The sequence below is a fragment of the Patagioenas fasciata genome, chromosome 27 (genome assembly GCF_037038585.1).
Source record: "Patagioenas fasciata isolate bPatFas1 chromosome 27, bPatFas1.hap1, whole genome shotgun sequence".
Lineage (NCBI taxonomy): Eukaryota > Metazoa > Chordata > Aves > Columbiformes > Columbidae > Patagioenas > Patagioenas fasciata.
Window position 1 is genome coordinate 5,982,889 of NC_092546.1, and position 17,630 is coordinate 6,000,518.

General features: G+C 60.0%; 1 protein-coding gene across 2 annotated transcripts; it reads right to left on the reverse strand.

Annotated features, from left to right (window-relative positions):
* Positions 1-47: 47 nt before the first annotated feature.
* Positions 48-17,629, reverse strand: PIK3R2 (phosphoinositide-3-kinase regulatory subunit 2). 2 transcript variants are annotated; one of them, XM_065858556.2, is made up of 17 exons: positions 17,497-17,621; positions 14,887-14,970; positions 11,347-12,074; positions 7,985-8,077; positions 7,458-7,520; positions 6,584-6,715; positions 6,249-6,450; positions 6,054-6,139; positions 5,498-5,603; positions 5,294-5,392; positions 5,004-5,184; positions 4,677-4,802; positions 4,412-4,554; positions 4,050-4,226; positions 3,702-3,773; positions 3,092-3,262; positions 48-2,672 (listed from the first exon to the last, which is right to left on the reverse strand). In XM_065858556.2, the coding sequence occupies exons 3-17, from the start codon at positions 11,684-11,686 to the stop codon at positions 2,480-2,482; spliced, it is 2,184 nt and encodes a 727-aa protein (XP_065714628.1). In that variant the 5' UTR covers positions 11,687-12,074; positions 14,887-14,970; positions 17,497-17,621; the 3' UTR covers positions 48-2,479. The 2 variants fall into 2 exon arrangements, with proteins under 2 accessions (XP_065714628.1, XP_065714627.1); XM_065858555.2 differs by lacking the exon at positions 14,887-14,970 and having other exon boundaries at positions 17,497-17,629.
* Position 17,630: the final 1 nt, after the last annotated feature.

The window sequence follows — 17,630 nt, forward strand, 5'->3', positions numbered from 1 at the left end:
CACAGGACGAGCCCCATTGGCGCAACACCCACAGGAATCCTCACGGCCCCTTTATTAATTCTGTTTATTTCTTCTCTTTTTTTTTTTTTTTGGTTTTTTTTGGTCGTTTTTGTGGTTTTTTGTCTTTTTCTTCTGAAGTACCGTACAAAACCAAATCCTGACCGAAACAAAGAGCGCTTCACGTTAGTAAACACCAACAGGAAGAGCAGAGAGAACTACTGCTGGCAACGAACAACCCAAGTGGCGAGTTATCGATTATTGCGGGTACTTAGGGACTAAAAACCGCGCGGCCACCACGTCCCCTCCGAGCACAAAGCCACCGGTGACACGGGGGACACGAAGGGACGAAGCCCCAGGTTGTGCCCCGGGGAGCAGGAACGGCCACGTTGTACCCACAGGACACGGGTTTGGGGACACGGGGCGGGGATCACGAAGCAGCAAGCGGAGCGTTGGAAACACGGCACCTCCGGGTCAGCACGAGCGAAAGCAGCAAAGGGACAATGACACGGAGCTGACTGCGGGGGGGCTGCGCGGGTTGGGAGCGTGGGGGGTGAGGTGGGTTTTGGGGGGCAAGTCGGGGAATGAGGCCCTGGAAAGGGCGTTTTCCTCCTCGTTGTGCACGGGACTCGCGAGCGGTGTCACCCCGGTGGGGCCGGGACGATGCGCGGGGGGGACCGTCACCCGCCGGTGCTCCTAGGGTGCAAGAGGCGCTGGGCGGGAAGGGACAGCGTGGGGGGAAAATTCAGCAGAAAGGGTAAAAAACCCACTGTGAGGAGAAGCTGGGACGTGGGGCAGAAGCAGCAGAGGCTGGAAACCCCCAGCAGGATTTGGGGTGCGGGAAGGGCCCCCCAGCCCTGGGGGTCCTGCAGGGCTGAGCACCGGCCGCCCTGCCCAGCACACGTGCGCTCGCCTCTCACGCGGCCCAGCCCAAACCATTCCCTTAATCATCCCCGACGGCTTTTCCCAAGCGATCCCCAAAGCCAAACGCGGCCTCACGGCACCGAACACCGGGAAACCGGAGCCAAAACCACAGCGCGGAGCGGGGTCTGCGCAGCCGAGAAGCCGCCGCGAGTGACACGAATAAGATGTTTTGCTCCAGCAATCGCAGCTCCAAAAGGACCCGGGGAGTGCCCCGCGGCACAGCTGAGCGGGGACAAGGGACAGCGCGGTCCCCGGTGCGGTGACACCGAGCAGAAGCGGCAGAGGCTCCGGCATCCACCAGCAGCAGCACCGAGAAGGAAGAGCCTCTCCGGCAAATCAAGAGGATCGTGGACATTTTCTCCCAACCAGGTGGGCAAAATAACCCAGCAGAGCAAACGCCACCGCGGCCTCAACTCGTGAAGCTCCTCCAGGGCCCCCCGGCTGCCCCTGGGTGCTCTGACCTCGGCGTTATCCAAAACGCCACAACAAACCCGCGCCAGCGACCCGCGGCTCCGTCACCCCGCCTCCCCGTACAGTACTGACGATTATAAGTGCTTTGCATACATAATTCCACGTCATGCATATACATTTCTAGGCGCTCAGGAGATGCCGTCCTCCCGCAGCAGACAGGTCCTTCATTCCGGGGGGGCTCGTCGTGTGTGTCGCCTCCGGCCCCTCGGAGCTGAGTCTGGAACAGCCCGGCCGGGCGCCTGCGGGAGTTCAGCAAAAACCAGGACTAGGGAAGCAGCCGATTAGGAACCGAACCGTATTTACAGAGCTACAACAGGTTAAGGTTGCGAAGATTCACCAGAAGACAAGCAGGAAAAGACCAGCTGCGCATCCCCTGGACTCTGCCGGGAAAATCACGGGTACCGACGGGGGGTTCACAGCTTAGTTGGCACAACTGGGACGAAAGATTCGTCGCTTAACCACATCCAGACAGCAACGCTCCGGGGGCGGTGACACCAGGGGACAAGACGGCGAGGTGGAGCGTGACACGAGCAGAGACCTCGGCCCAGGAGCCCCGTGGAGGATGGGGATTCTCCCTCCTAAATGAGTCGGAGGAGCAGCACCCCTTGTACCGAACACCACCAAAACCCCCGAGGGGAGTGAGAGCGGAGGATGCACACGCTCAGCTGAGCCTCCTCCTCCTCCGGCACCAGGCAGGGACCCCGCAGTGACACGGGGACGGTGACACGCGCCGAGGAATCGGGAAGGCGCCGCAGAGCGGGACGACCTGTCTGCAAGAAAGGATCTGACCGGCGGGTCGGGAAGAGGAGTGGGCTGCGTGTGCTCCCGGCGACTCAAATCCCAACTGGATCCCACCTCCTAAAGGCTGGAAGAATCCACAGCTCAGCCTGTTCTTTTTGTCCCACCAGCCAACACGGGTTTCAAGCTACTGACCAAAAGGGACACCAGGAACGGTCACAGACATCTCAGAGGCTCTGGAGGGGCAGGAGCACAGAGACTCGAACTATACAGGGTGCGAGAGTCCAGAGCCAGAAAGCAGCGCCCTGGGGAGAAGCTGGAGGCAGCTCTTGCGTGGCGCACGGGCTGCTCATCTGGCCGGCGGCTGGGACAGGACGGGGTGAGCCAGGGTGACATTCAGGGAGTCATTGTGCTGCACCAGGGACGTGTGCTTGTAGTGCAAGACCAGGTCCTTGAGGGAGGCGTAGAGGTTGTAGGGTTCGGCGAACCCGTAGCCGGTGGCCGTTTTGTAGATCACGCAGTGCTTGGTGTCACCGTCCACCCTGCGGGGAGATAAGGGAGCAAGGGTCAGCGCAGGGGGGAACAGGGACAGCAGAACCCCCCAGCTCTCTCAGCCTGTCCTCCCAGCAGAGCTGTTCCAGCCTCGGGTCATTCCTGGGGCTCCTCTGGCCCCTCTCCAGCAGCTCCATGTGTGTCCTGTGCTGAGGACCCAGAGCTGGAAGGGGGATCCCACCAGAGGGGGACAGAATCCCCTCCCTTCACATGCAGCCCAAGATACAACGTGATTTCTGAGCTACGAGCCCACATTGTCAGCTCATGGTCAACCTTTAATCCTCCAGCACCTCCAATTCCTCCTCCTCTCCATCCCTTCACCCCCAGGCTGTTACCGGCACCGGGAGAGCGCTGTGGGAGCTCGGCCCGTGCCCGGCGCGTCCCGGCAGGTCTGCGCGGGGTTACTCACACCACGGAGCAGGCGTAACATCCCTTCTGGCTGCTCTCGCGGATCAGGAAGGTGCCGTCTCGTTTGCCGCACAGCATCTCCTCCGCCTGCAAGCGGTTGATCTTCCCCACGTACCATGTCCGCTCCTCGTGGTGCGGCAGCTCCTCCTCGTCATCCATCATGGAGTATTGGCTGCAACAGAGCACACGGAGGGTCAGGACCCCTTGGTATGGGGACACGGCCCCCACATCTCTCCTCTGCCACGTGCTGTCACCCCTTCCAGCAGGGGTGGTATCCCCAGCTCCCTAGTGGGGAGATGGGACTTGCCCATGGTCCCACAGCCCCCCACATCCCGAGAGGACGAAAGGAAGTGGCCTTAAGTTACACCAGTGGAGGTTTAGATTGGATATTGGGAACAATTTCTTCCCCAAAGGGCTGTGGGGCATTGGAACAGGCTGCCCAGGGCAGTGCTGGAGTCACCATCCCTGGAGGGCTGGACAGACGGACATGACGTTCTCAGGACATGGGGTATTCCTGGGGCTGGGGTAACAGTTGGACTCATCTCGAGGGTCTTTCCCAACCCAAACGATTCTCTGATTCCACCCCACACCGCGTCAGCAGGGACACTCACTCCTCCGTCTCGTTCTTGATGCCCAACCACTCATTGATTTTCTTCTGCCGGGCTCCTTTCTGCGTCAGCCACCTGGGGAGGGACAGGCAGAGCTCAGCGCGGGCACCGTGCCCGGCTCCACAATGCGCCCGGCTCCCCGACGCTTGCTCTGCCATCACCAGAGGGCAGCAGCCGTCCCCTTTGAGGGGCTGCCATGCCCCGAGGCCACGCGCTGCAGGGCTCAGCAGCTCATCAGCCGGTTTTACAAACCCCAAAACCCTCCAGGAAGCAGCTGAATGGCTCCCGGGCTGGGCTGGAGGGGCAGCAGGGCCCCATTCCCAGCCCTGCGCGGGGGCAGGAATTGCTTACACCAAATACTGGTCCCGGAGCTTGCGCAGCTGCATGAGGTCTGGCTTGAGGCTGTTCATGCGTTTGTCGATCTCCCGGTTCTCCGAGGCTTGTTTCTTCAGGTCCTGCTCCAGCTTCATCTTGCTGTCGTGGATTTCCGTGATGCGAGATTTGAGTTTCTCCGAGTTCATGAGGATCCTTGCGGGGGGAAAGAAGCGGGGTTTAGGCTGCAAGCCAGCGTGGAGGCGGCAGAGGAGGCGGCCTGCCAGCTCAGCACACAGCACGCTGCTGCAGAGGCGAGGATTGCGCACGCCTGGGCCGAGGACGGTCCCTTCCAGCCCCCATCCCCTTCCAGGACCGGTCACGGCACCCCCGGCGCTCACCGTTGCACCTCCTTCTCGTTGCCCTCCCGTCGGAAGCGCTCGATGTACTCCTTGCTGCACTTCTCCTGCGTCTGGCACTGCTCCTCAAAGATCTTGATGGTCTCGTTGAAAGCCTCAATCGCCGTCCTCTTCATCTGCAGCTCCTGGAAAAGGAGGGGAGGGTTGAGGAAGGGGGAGGACTTGGGCAGGTTTTTGCTCATTCTCATCCCTTCTCCCCCCGGCCCAGTGATCAGGGGGCGTGGGGGCAGCCCGGGGGTGCCGGTACCTGCGAAGTGCGCGTGTACTCCTCGTACAGCAGGTCGTACTCCCAGCTCTTGTCCTGGTACTGCTGGTGATAGACCTTGAGCTGCTCCCCGACGGCCTCCACGCTGTCTTCTTTCACCACTTGGTCCTGCCGCACACGCAGCGTCACTCAGGACCTGCTCCTGCCCCTCGGCAAGGCAGCTGCTCCCACAAAATCCCCTCCCAGCACCCGAAAAAGCAACGTCCCAGCACGGGGCGAGCACTGGGATGCTACTTGCCAAGGATGGATGCGCAATGGCCCCTGGTTGGGGCTGCGCTCCCAGTTGTGTCCCAGCAGCTCAGGCCTCACCTGCTGGTACTTGGAGATGGGGTAGAGCAGCCTGGTGTCCAGTTTGGCGTTATACTGGGCAAGCGACTCGTGCCGGTAATGGGTGATGAGCTCCACCACCGAGCCGAAAGTCAGGGGCTCAGAGAAGCCGTACTTCCCTTCCCGGTGAAAGATCTTGATCAGCTTGTTATTGCCGCCCTTCCTGCAGCGGGGAGGGGACAGAGGGCACCGATCAGCACCCTGACGCGTGGGACACGCGGTGACAACTCCCTCCCAGAGCAGCGGAGGCTCTCGGGGACCCCAGGGCCCACCTGAGTGTGAGCGTGTACTCTCCCTGGATCTTGCTGGAGGCGTCGCGCACCAAGAAGGTACCATCTGGCGTGTCCCGGAGCTTCTCGTTGACCTCCTCCCTGCAAGGAACGTCATTGTCATGGCCTGTGAGGTGCCAGCAGAGCTCCCCGGGGTAACAGGAAGGACGAGGCACACAAGATGTCACCTGCCAGACACCCCCTTACCGAGAAATGTCCCCCCAGTACCACTCGGCGTCCTGCAAAGGCACGCTGTTCCCGTTGGCCAAACTGGCTGCGCTGGGCTTTGGCTTAGGAGGTTTTGGAGGCAAAGCTGGAAGAGAAGGAGGGGAGGAAGAGGTTGACCTCACATCCCAGCTCCCTCAGCGTCACCCTCCCTGCAGTGACTGTCCTGGGAAGCCCCCTTGGCCACCACGCTGCCAGGAGCTGCTCCAGGCACATCTACAGCAGCAGCTGAACACTCTGAGCTGCCCCCAGGCACAGAAACGCTCTCTGCAACCCGCTTGTGGGGGCAGAGACTCCACACCCACGGAGCACAAACGCCAGCGCCTCAGGCCCCAAGGAAGGGGCGTCTTTTTGCCCCTGAGGGTGGTGAGAGCCTGGCCCAGGTACCCAGAGAGGTGGTGGATGAACCATCCCTGGAGACATCCCAGGCCAGGCTGGACGGGCTCTGAGCAACCTGAGCTGGTGAAGATGTCCCTGTCATGGCAGGGGTGGCACTGGGAAGGCCCCTCCAACCCAAACCATTCTGTGATATCAATACCTGGAGGTAACTGCTCTGGCTCCAACTCCTTCGTCTGCAGAAGTATCTCCAGGAAGAGCACGGAGAAGTCAGGGCTCAGCTCCGGGCTGCAGGGAGAGAGGAGCCGAGATCAGTGGTTGTTGGGGAGAACTGGGAATTCCTCCCATGCCTGACCCCTGTGTCGCCTGCTCCATCCCAGCCCAGAGCCTGCCGTACCTGGCGCCGGGCAGCCGGAGGAGCAGGGGCCCGAAAATCTCGCCCAGGGCCCGAGGGTGGAGGCTGTTGCTCTCGGCTTGCTGCGATACCTTCCCCAGATGCCGGAGCAGGAACTGCAGGGTGAGCGTGTTCTGCAGCGGGACCGCAGGCGACTCCAGGGCCAGCATCAGCTGCTTCCGGCAATTCTCGGGCTGGGGGATCTCTGGGGAGAGAAGAAGACACGATGGAGGAGCCGGCACCATTCGCTGTGTCACACAGACCCCACAGCCGCAGGAATTACTGTAACACCCCAAATGTGTCTGTCCCACCCAGCCGCCGGTTCCCGAAGCTCTTACCCTGCAGGACACGCAGGATGTCCCCGTGCACGGCCACTGGCACCACAGGGGATGGCAGGTCCTGCAGGTAACCCCGCAGCGCTTCGCCCAGGGAGTGCACGTCGAAGGGCTCCAGGTCGCCCAGGGTCCAATCTGTGGGGACAGAGATGTCCCATGGGTGGTGGGGCCTGCACTGGGCACCAAACAGCAGTTTCGGTGCTGCCAGCACCAGTCCCGGTGACCGTCACACACCACCAGGGGACACGGAGGACGCCTGGAAGTGCCCCCCTGCACCCCAGACATGAGGCTCCTGGCAGAGTGGAGCTGCAACTCCAGCCAACAAGCTGAGCTGAAAGATCCTCCCCTGCTCATTTGTGGTGTGACAGAGGAAGAGAAACCTCCGCCAGCCCATCGGCACCCCGAGAGCAGCCGGACACAAGCGCAGGGCTTCGCTTGTTGGGCTGCGAGTCTCTGAGCTGGTGCCACGTCCCTTTCACAGAGTCATTTTGGTTGGAGAAGACCCTCAGGATCATGGAGTCCAACCATAACCCACCCCTGTCCCAGCCCCATGTCCCGAGAACCTCATGTCCGTCTGTCCAACCCTCCAGGGATGGTGACTCCAGCACTGCCCTGGGCAGCCTGTTCAACGCCCCACAGCCCTTTGGGGGAGAAATTGTTCCCCAGATCCAACCTCAACCTCCCCTGGCGCAACTTGAGGCCGTTTCATCTCGTCCCCTCCACACAAGAGGGGGACCTGTGGGGCCGTCCCAGCCCCACGGCAGCGGTGCCGGGAGCCAGGAACTGCCTGGATTGCATTAGCGCTGGCGCTGTCACGTCCCCTAATCTCCTCCATCTGAGCCGATTCGCCTCCTCCCCGCGCTGAGCTGGTTCTTACCGGTTCGCAGCGCCTGCCGCAGCTCGGAGCCAGATGTCCTGTACAACATCTCGCTGTCTAACCCTGCGGGAGGGAGGACGCTGCTGTTAGCGGCGAGCCCTGCGGCTCCCAGCGCACGTACTGCTTTGGTGCTGGGCCTGTGCCGGCCGGGCAAGGGCTATGGCACAGCTAACCAGGGTCCGAACCGACCGCCCGTAGCACCCAGCACACCTGGGTTAGTGGCCCCGTTTCTCCTGGAAGTGTTTTCCAAAGCCCAGCGCCCAGCCAGGGTGCAAACCCAGCACCCCCACGTCTCTGCAGGAGGGGTTGAGCCCAATCTTGGGGAACAGCAACTCAATTCAAGGGGGAAGCAGAGACCTCTCCCCCTCCATTCCTGCAAGCAGCTGCATCCAGTGTCCCCCACAGAGCTCCATCCAAAGCCAACAGCTTTTAAAGACAGCTGCCTCCCCTTCTGCCCTCGCTGGGGGCTTTGGGGTGCTCTCAGCCTCTCAGTGCTCACTTTGGGGGTGCTCAGCATCTCCCCTTACCTTTCTTCTCAATAGCTTCCACCAGTTTCACCAGCAGCGGCGGCGCAAGCTCCGGAGGGCTGAACTGGTCCTGCAAATCCGGGAGAGGAGACGCTGGAGGGGGGAGAAAGAGGGAGAGAAGGGGGTCAGACCCTGCTCAGGCCCCCAAGATGGGCTGGGGTACAACCAACCAATGCCACTCCCAATGCTGGTGTCCCAGAGTGAAGAAAAACCATGGCCACGAGGCCACAGCCCATGCAAACACCGCATGGAGGCTGCGGGGAACCCGTAAACCGGCTCCGAAACCAGTATGGCACTGGTTAAGCCCGGCTTTGGTCTGAGCCCCTGATGGGGTGGGTTTGGGGATCCCTGCTGCTGTGTCCCTGGGTTCGGTCCCTGCCCGGGGCTGGTGGAGCGGGGCCAGGGAGCTCGCTGGCGGCGCTGCGCCGCGATTAATCCAGCAGAACGCCGTGTCAGCAAATTCCTGCCCTCGATTGCTCGTTTAACATGGAAGCCAGCCCTCGGCCTCCCCCGCCGTTACGGGGCACAGATATGGGACTGGGGTCCCCCCCACTATTCCCGGGGGATCCACAGCTCCGTCAGGCATTTTGCTGTCACCTCCAGGAGATCGCGATGTCCCAGCGCCGGGCACGTTGTGCCGGAGGGTGACACATGCCAGGGCAGGAACACGCAGGCCCGGGCGAGCAGCTGCCAGCAGGAGGTTTGCCAAAGGATGAGCCGTGCCAGAGCCCCATTTCTCTTCTAATTAAGCACCAGCCGGTGCAGGAGGCTCCTCTGGGCTCGTCCGCAGGGCCAGGCAGACCCCGGGGAGCCCACGGTGGGCGAGGACACCCAGGACGCTCCACACGCACAAAAAGGCTGCTCCCCGTTGCGAAACGCGGCTCTGTTGTCACAGATCTGACCCCAAGGCGCCCGGTGTGGTCTCACAGCAATTCTGGAACTCCTCCCGCACCCACAGGGAAACACAGCAGCTCATGTGGGTGCTGAGGGGCAGAGGGGCGGTTCTGCAGGTCTTGTGTTGTTTGGAGGGGGGTAAAATTGCCAGCAGAAAGAGCCCCTGGGCACGGGAAGGGACCCGGCATGGTGCTGGTCAGGCTGGGGAAGCTGCAGGCGAGGTGCCAAGCTGGCAGCTCCGGGCCTGACCCCTTGGGGAAGGGCTGAAAGGAGAATAAATAGTGGTGCTGCACACGTGGCCTGGCCGGGAATGTGCTGCTTCAGCAGGCAGCAGCTCGCCTTTTTGTAAAAAAATATATATAAAAGAAAAGGAGAGAGGCTGTGGCGGAGCCGGCCAGGCCGCTGTGAACAAGGCTGCTCACAGCACGGCCGGGGCAGCTGCGGAAATAGTTCCCAGCCGCATTTTCCGCTCGCGTTCTCGACGGAAGGCAAAGCCCGGCAGCTCGTAAATCCGCGGGCAGAAAGCGCTGGGTTCTGGCTGCTCTGCGGGGACTGTGCCGCTCCAGGGCTGGGTGGCAATCGTAGCATTGTCCCCGCTCCGTGTGTGACACCGGGGAGCTCATGGCCCCCGTCAGCTAGGATGGGACAACAGGGCAGAAATGCCACCAGTTCCGAGCTCCGCAGGGCAGCCAGGAGACATCCCTGCACCTCCCAAAGCGCAGACCGCGAAGAAATAACACAGGCTTGGCTTAAATATAGTTTTTCAGTCGCAAAAATGCATCTCCCCACCAGCATCCCAGCGCTAAAATGGCCTTTGGGGTATGAATTGTCACCCTGAGGCCCCAGCTGTGGGGATGGACCCATGAGGGATGGGGACAGGGCTGACACCCCCCTGGGGTGTCCTGCTACAGGATCCCCTCTCTGCTCCATCCCCGCGCAGGGCGCAGAGTGGCCGGGTTTGGGTTTCTTTCCCAACCTTGTATTTTGTGCGTGTCGGGCGCTTCGGCACGTACCTCCTTCCACATCCCTGAGATCCCCACCCCTGCTCGGGGCGACGGCTCTGACCACCCAAACACACCCCCGCCAAACTCCGCTCAAGATGAGGAGGAGGAGGGAGCCCATGAAGGCACAACCCAGTAAACGCAGCCCCCGAGGGAGCGCGGGGCTGGACGTGGGCACGGCCGGCGCATCACCCACCACAGAGCATGCCCCCGGCTCCCAGGAGAAGCGGCTTTCTTGGAAAGGCAGGTTGCGAGCGGGATGACTCAGGGCAGCAGCTCTCGCTGCCAACCCAAACCCACGGCCCAGCCGCCTTCCCACCCTGCGGACACATTTCCCAGGGCCGCCCCTCCGGCTGTGGGAGCGGGAGGATGGGGGGCAGCTCTAGGGAGCTGCAGACACAGCCCCGGCACCCCAAGTTCACAGATGGGGTCTCCTTTCCGTGCCTTAAGACCCCAGAGATGCTCCACAGAGCCTGAAGCATCTGATGGGACGGGTAGGAGCGGGAGTGTGTTCTGATCCCCGCCAGCTCCTCCGCTGACCCTGCTCCCCCAGTACACACCAGTTCGAGGTGTTCTGCAAGGCACGGGAGGAGCAAAGGCAGCGAAACGCCCCTGTTCAGGGCACACAGAGCCTGCTGAGCCCACGCCACAGGGCCTGTAAAATTTAAATATATAAAAACACAGGAAAAAAGAAGGTCGGTCCCAAGCCCAGCGCCGGCCGGGATCAGCCGAGAGCTCTGCGATCCGCGGGAAGGGCCGGGTGCCAGGCAGAGAAGCAATTAGCTCCAGTTCTCAGAAGTTCTCTTTTAGAGCCTGACTCTTCTCCTCTTTGCCCAGAGACAAGTTAATTGCGTGTCTCAGCGGGGCCGAGCGGCTCTTGGCAGGGAGCGATGCCCCGGGCGCTCCGGAGGCAGGGAGGTGGTTGGGAGAGGTCAGGAGTTGTTCCTAAAGGGAGGGAGAGGAGCAAAACCCTCAGCAGAGCAGGGAGAGGGTCCAAGGACCGCAGGGATCCTGGCTGGTCACAGACCAGAGACGGAGAAGGATCCTGGAGCGGTAACAAGGAGCAGGACAAGGCTTGCTCCAAGAAGCTGGAGGGACAATGTGCTTTTTTCTCTAAGCGTGAGCCCAAAACTGAGACATGAGGAAGGAAGTGTTGGCCCTGAGGGTGGTGAGAGCCTGGCCCAGGTTGGCCAGAGAGGTGGTGGATGAACCATCCCTGGAGACATCCCAGGCCAGGCTGGACGGGGCTCTGAGCAACCTGAGCTGGTGAAGATGTCCCTGCTCATGGGCTGGACGAGATGAGCTTGGAAGGTCCCTTCAACCCAAACTATTCTGTGATTCTGACCCCCAGGCTGCTGCCAAGCCAAGGGCTTCACGGCCATCCTGCAAAGCCACCAACACCCCCTCACCGGCCACACGCTGTGAGTAGGGATGTCTTGGAGCAACTCGGCCCACGGCAGCGCTTACCTTGCTCCAGAGCCTCCGGCAAGCGGCCCCCGCCAGCCCCCGGCGTGGCAGGGAGGGGTCTCTGCACCCGTGGCCGGTGGGAAGGGACTGAGATCTTCACAGGCCCCACGTACTCCACATATGTGCCGGGAAAGTCCCCCTTCTGCTTGGTCCGCTCGTTAACGCCCAAGATCCACCCGATCTGATTAGGGGTCTGCTCATCCCCGTCTTTGAAGCCCATGGCTTGCAGGGCCCCCTTGCTGACCACCAGGATGTCCCCGGGCAGCAGATCGATGTCCTCCTCGCGTTCCTTGCGGTAGGGGTAGAGCGCGCGGTACTGGAACCCATCGGTGCTGCCCATCCTCTCTGCGGCGGGGAGACAGGCTCTGAACGGCGAGGTGGTGTGGTTTTGGGTGGGAAAGGAGGGATTTCAGAGGCACCTCTCCCCCATCGGCGCTTCGAACGTCTCGACGTGAACCAGCACCGCAGGAGCTTGGTCTGGGTGTCCCGGCACGCTTAGGTGCAGCCCCTTTTCCTGAGCTTGAAACCGCGATTCAGCCAAATTATGGAGCAAAGGGAGAAGGAGACAAACATAATCCAGCACTTGTGAGCGGGCATGCAGCAGAGAAACGGGAGATCAGGGTCCGCTTCGCTGAAAAAGCAGCAGGTTTCTTGGAGTCTGGGGGCTAAAACCACGGTGCAATTCCAGCCTGGAACAGCGTGATGTGCTCCGTCTCCCTTCCCAGCGCCTGCAAAGAGAAGAACCACCTGTCACTGCACAGTCAGACACCCAAACCCCCCCAGGACGCCGAGGTCTGAACCAGGGGTTCATCTGAGCAGCTGGGAGAGGCGGGAAGCGCTTCTCTCCTCCCCAGCAGCTGCTGCTGGGCCGTGGATCCAACCAGGAGATGCTTAATTCCAATTTACGCTCCCAAAAAAACGAGCGAGGAGCCGCGTGCAGGAATGTCACCTCCTCCCCGCTCCAACCCAGCACCGGCTCTGCAGCCTAAAGAGCTTCCACTCCTCCTCCAGCTCGCCCTCCTCGCAGCGCTTATGCAAACAAGACAACAAACTGGACAAAAAACCCTTTTTATGCAGGAACTTCTGCATAGAGAAAAGGGTGACCCCCGCAACCACCAGCTGGAGGGCATGAATAGCAGCAAAACAAACAGATTTAACCTTTTCTTGCTACATCGATTCGATTTCACAATTCACCTTTACATCTCCCCCGTGCGCTAAGTCATCTTCTGAAGGCAGCTGCCCGCAAACGCGGGTTCACGGAGCTTTGGGCACACGGCTTTCGAGGTGCCTCTGCCATTCCCACAGAGCAGCACTTCAAAGCTTCGCTCTGAGCAAAGTGCATTTTTGAACCTTTCAAAGGCAGCAGCAGCATCAAGTGCGGGCACGGGCTCTGCTCGCAGGAACGGAGGCAAGACGAGCGCAAATAACCTTCAAGAAGCCTTCAAGTCTGCTTAAAGCTGCTAACTGCCTTTCAGCTATTCGGAGAGAAATTGAAGAATAAGCTGCCTGCCCTGCCCAAAAATCCACCAAAAAAACCCCAAACCTGGGTTATAACATGTTGTCGAAGGGATGGATGAGTTGGGGCATTCCCACCAGCCAGGCACGGCCTTTTTTCCCATCCCCTCCCGGTTGCACCGGCCAGTTTTCCACTTCCCCCAGGCAAACCCCAGTGCTCCCAGCCAACCCGGGCCGGGGGGAACTGGTGGAGCCAAACCCCAGGGACACCCCGAGAAACTCCGCGGGTCGCCTTAACGCTTTGAGTCGTTTTGGCCCCAAACCCACCCAACCCGGCTCAAACTTTTGAGTCTCATCTGCAAACTATTAGCGAGCAGGAAGGAGCTTTTCAGGGCTGCGGGAGGGAGGCGCGGGGAGCCCGGGCACCTTTCCCAGCGGGGCCAAAGCCAAAGCCGCTCCGACCGCTGGCTGGACTCCGCGAGAGGCACTAACACCGGGATCTGCGCTATTTCAAAATAAAACCTCCCGGGCCAGCGAGACGTTAAGAGTTCACATGGGCTCCAAAGCCCCTCACCCCTCCGGGATGTTCCTACCCCCGTGCGCTGCCAGAAAGCCTCAAATTGGTGCAAATCTGCCATGAGGAGCCAATTTTGCCTCTCCGCAGCCAGCTCGCCATGCTGCAGGCTCCTTCTCTTGACAAAAAAAGGCACAAAAGAGGCCATGGCGAATAAAACCCGTGCAGCAGCCAGGGCCTGTGCTTGTTGCTCAGGCAAGCATCCTGGCTGGGTTTGCTTTGCCACGAAGGAGCAGGCGCTGCCCTCGGGGATGTAGGACGCTCGCAGGCAGGATTTGGCGGGTGAGGAACAGGACTGAGCTTGATTTGGGTCGCTGGAGGGTTTTCCTGGAGCTCCAGGAGCGACATGAGGCTGCAGGACTCATGGGGAGACCCTGGGGATGGGGTATTTTCAAGAGGAGCGGCACATCCCCACGGAGCCGGGGACGGCGTTTCCCCAACCCAACCAGCTCCATCCAGGAAAATATTACTTCATCATCCAGAATATAAAGAGAGATTTACAAGCAGGCTCCTCACCCCTCTAAACGCTGCTTGTCAGGGTCCAACAGACCCTGTAATTGCACCCAGAGCCCAAACCCAGAGCCCAAACCCAGCGCAGCCGGTGCTCCCCGGTGCCTCCAACGAGGCTGGAAGGACAAAGCACTGAGCCCTGGCAAACTTGTTCAGTAGCTTCTTTAAAACCTGCATGGGAAGAAGGAGAGAGTTGCCCTGGAGCAGCGAGTCTCTCCAAAGAGCAGGTCCTGCAGCTTCTGCTCTGCGATTCAGGCTGGACATAAGACATTTTTGGCACCGAGGGTGGTGAGAGCCTGGCCGAGGTACCCAGAGAGGTGGTGGATGAACCATCCCTGGAGACATCCCAGGCCAGGCTGGACGGGGTTCTGAGCAACCTGAGCTGGTGAAGATGTCCCTGTCATGGCAGTGGTGGGATAAGATGATCTCTAAGGTCTATTCAACGGTTCTATGACTCTTTCCAGCTTCCTCCCCTGCGGTGGGAACACAGACGCAGCTCTGTGCCCCCTCTGCTCTCCAGGGCCCAGCGGGTCACTGGGAAAATGAAAAAATAGAGAATTTAAAGCCAGAACATGGGTGAGGAGCCCCCTGCGAAAGCCAAATCCACATGGCAAAATCCACTGTCCCCTCCTGAGGAAACACTCGTCCCTCTGTCCCGCCACAGACCCAGTCAGTGGTTTCCCAGACCCATCTGTGCATGTGGGACGGCAGGAAAGCTCCGCACCCCCCGAAAAGCAGCCGAGCGAATCCGCGCGTCTTTGGGGAGAGAACAGACGCCTCCCAAACCCCTACAAACCAGCTTTCTGCAGGGAAGGCAAGTCGGGAAAGGCAGAGGGAGAGCCGGGGACAGGCCGGAGCGTGTCGGCGGGAAGCGGAGCGCGAGCGGGGGCTCTGCGCGCACGTTGCCAAACGATTCCAGCCGGGCCAGGCTCCAGCTCCGCTCTCGGAGCAGAACCTGGTGTGTCCGCAAGAAAAACCCCATGCATCAGACATCTAAATACCTTCGGTAAATCTATCTCAGCGCCCAGGAACAATCCCTCGATTCATTAACTGCTGTCAATACTTGCTTTGTTTAATACATGGGTCTGAAACAAAAAACACATTACAAGTCTTTTTTAGTGTGCGCCCAGCGCATAAATAAAAGCATCTTAACATTTTAAATGTGGTTCCTGCGCTTTTTAACCCAGTTCCAAGTGCAGTTCAAAGTTCGAAGCCAGACTGAGAATTACTTTCCCTCCAGTGAGGCGAAAGAACGCATACAAATATTTTTAAAGAAGAACACGCTTGCAACCATCTAAACAGCTCAAATCTTCCCAAGTTACATCAAACCCTTAGCGAACAAAACCCCACCAAATCAAGTTTTGAGCTGTAAAACGCTACACATTAATGGGCTGCAATGAGAACAAACTTATCCTTTGATTAAAAAGGGAGAGAAAATGGGACAATGCAACTGGGCACGGAAATTAAAATGGACACGGAACCGCCTGCCACGTCGTGCCCTGTGGGGACAACGGCTGCTGCACTGGGTCCTCCCGCTCCGCACAGCTGGGGTGACAGCTTGGGAACCCCAGTGTACAATTTGGGACGGACTAGGCTGGTTTTACCTCTTGTCTCACCAAGATACACTCCCCATGCAAGCACCCCTGCCAGGGACACGGAGCGCTGACTGCCCAGCCTTCAATTCCATTAAATATTTCACTTTATTCACTGAAGCCAAAGGAAATGAAGGAGCATCTCCAACATTTCCACTCAAGAAGTAAATGTTATGGTGAGCAGGGACCTGAGGAGCCTCATAAATCCTCTCCCTCGGGATAACCAATACCTTCCTCATTTCTGAGAGAGAACTACTTCCATTTCAGAGCATTCGCAGGGCTGGGTTTAGGGACTTTTTTATCAGAAATAACCCCAATGTTCTAGCTACTTCCCTCAAAAACTATAGTTTAAAAAAGCCCTGAGTACATAAAAAAATCCAAATGCTGTTGCTAACTTATCTGCTTAGAATCACATTCCCTGGGGTATTTGGGATTTCTACGCCGATTTTTTAGCAGCTCTGCACAGCAATCACATTCGCAGGCCAACACATTTCGGTATTGGTTGAGAGAGGCAAGACCTTCCAACTTGAGAAACCCGCTGTCCCTTCCTCTGTTTGCTTTTTATCTTCCATTTCTTGGCTACTTCAGCTCCAAGCTGCGGCTCCACATATTCCCAGAGGAATTAGAAGAGCTCTTGATATTATAAATACTCTTTTTTTTCATTGTAAACACACCGCAGCGCTGGGAGCGCAGCGCCGGCGCTCTGACGCGGCTCCAAACTGGCTCCGCGAACCGCTCTGCTCCTCGCCGCGTTCCAGCTCGGCTGCGGCTCCTCTTCCAACCCGGCGCTTTTGTCCGGCGAGACCCGATTGCGGGCAGAAAAGGATTTCCCCGCTGTGCCGAAAACCACGTTCCAGCGAGTTAAAAACAGAGATTTTTGGGGGCAGCGATGAGCTCTGGGAGACCGGAGCCTCGCCGCGAACCGCAGGGGCAGATCGAAGCACGACCTGCCCACGTCAGAGAAAAGAGTCACCAAAGAAAACCAAACCATCGCTTGGACTTTCCCACATCACGGAGAAGCCGATGAGTAGAGCAGAGGCCAACCCAGCCTCGGGGACACGCCAGCCCTCCGCAGGGCGGGGGAATGGCCAGGAAAGCAGTGATTTAGGCTATATTTACTCAGCTGTCTCCATTCTCTCGCTCTCACAGAGAAAGTCACAGGGCCAGTTCCCCAGTGGCTCAGAGAGTGGCTTGGGAAATAAAAGCCTGGCTTTACCGGGGAGGAGAGGCGGCTGTTCCCCCACCACGCCGGGTGCCGAAAGGCGCGATCCTGGTGGCACCCTTTGCAGCTCTCATTTTAAACAGGTTTCCGCCCCCCAGTTTTATTTCCTATTGAACACGGAGCCTCAAAGTGGGTGTACGTGACCACGGGAAGCTCCCTCTTCAAAGGGGTCGGGAAGCATCCTCAGGACTGGAAGGGACGCGGGGCACAAGGAGGGGCTGCTCACTGTCCCAGAGCCAGGGTTTGGGGACAACTGGAGCCCACAAAGCCACAGCCACCCTGGCTGGGCAGGAGCATCCCTGGGTCACCCGGCCCCCGCCTGCTGGGGCAGAACCGTGGTGGGGACAAGTCCCCAGCCCAGGATGGAGCCCTGACAGGGGCTTTGTCACCCCCAGGGGGTGCCCGGGACCTCAACAATGAAGGGGGGACCCTACCAAGGGGGAGGTCCCTGCACTGGCACCATTGCATGGGGAATGGCACTGAGGTCCCCACCATGGGGGGGGACACGGGGAACCTGCCCTGGTGCTTCGGGGAGAGGGGGACAGGGCCAGTCCTGGGGTGGCACAGCCCTGGGGGGGTGACACTGCGCTGGCAGCACCGGGAGAGACACGGGGACAGTCCCGGTGCAGCCCCCGGGGCCGAGGCACAGCCTGGGTAGGGCCCCTGGGGCGCCTCACGTTGAGGGGGCGCCTCACGCTGAGGGGCCGCGCTCACCGCGAGTCCCGGCGCCAGGCCCTGGGTCTGGCTCCCACCCCGGCCTCCCCTCTCCCCCGGTCCCGGTGCCGGTCCCGTCCCACCTCTGCTCCGGCCCCATCCGCCGCCGCTCAGCTCCAGCCCGCTCCGACCTCCCAGCCCGGCGGCAGCCTGGGAAAGGGCCCGAACACCGCCGGAACGGCCCGAGCCCGCCCCGGAAATACCCGACAGATGCCGG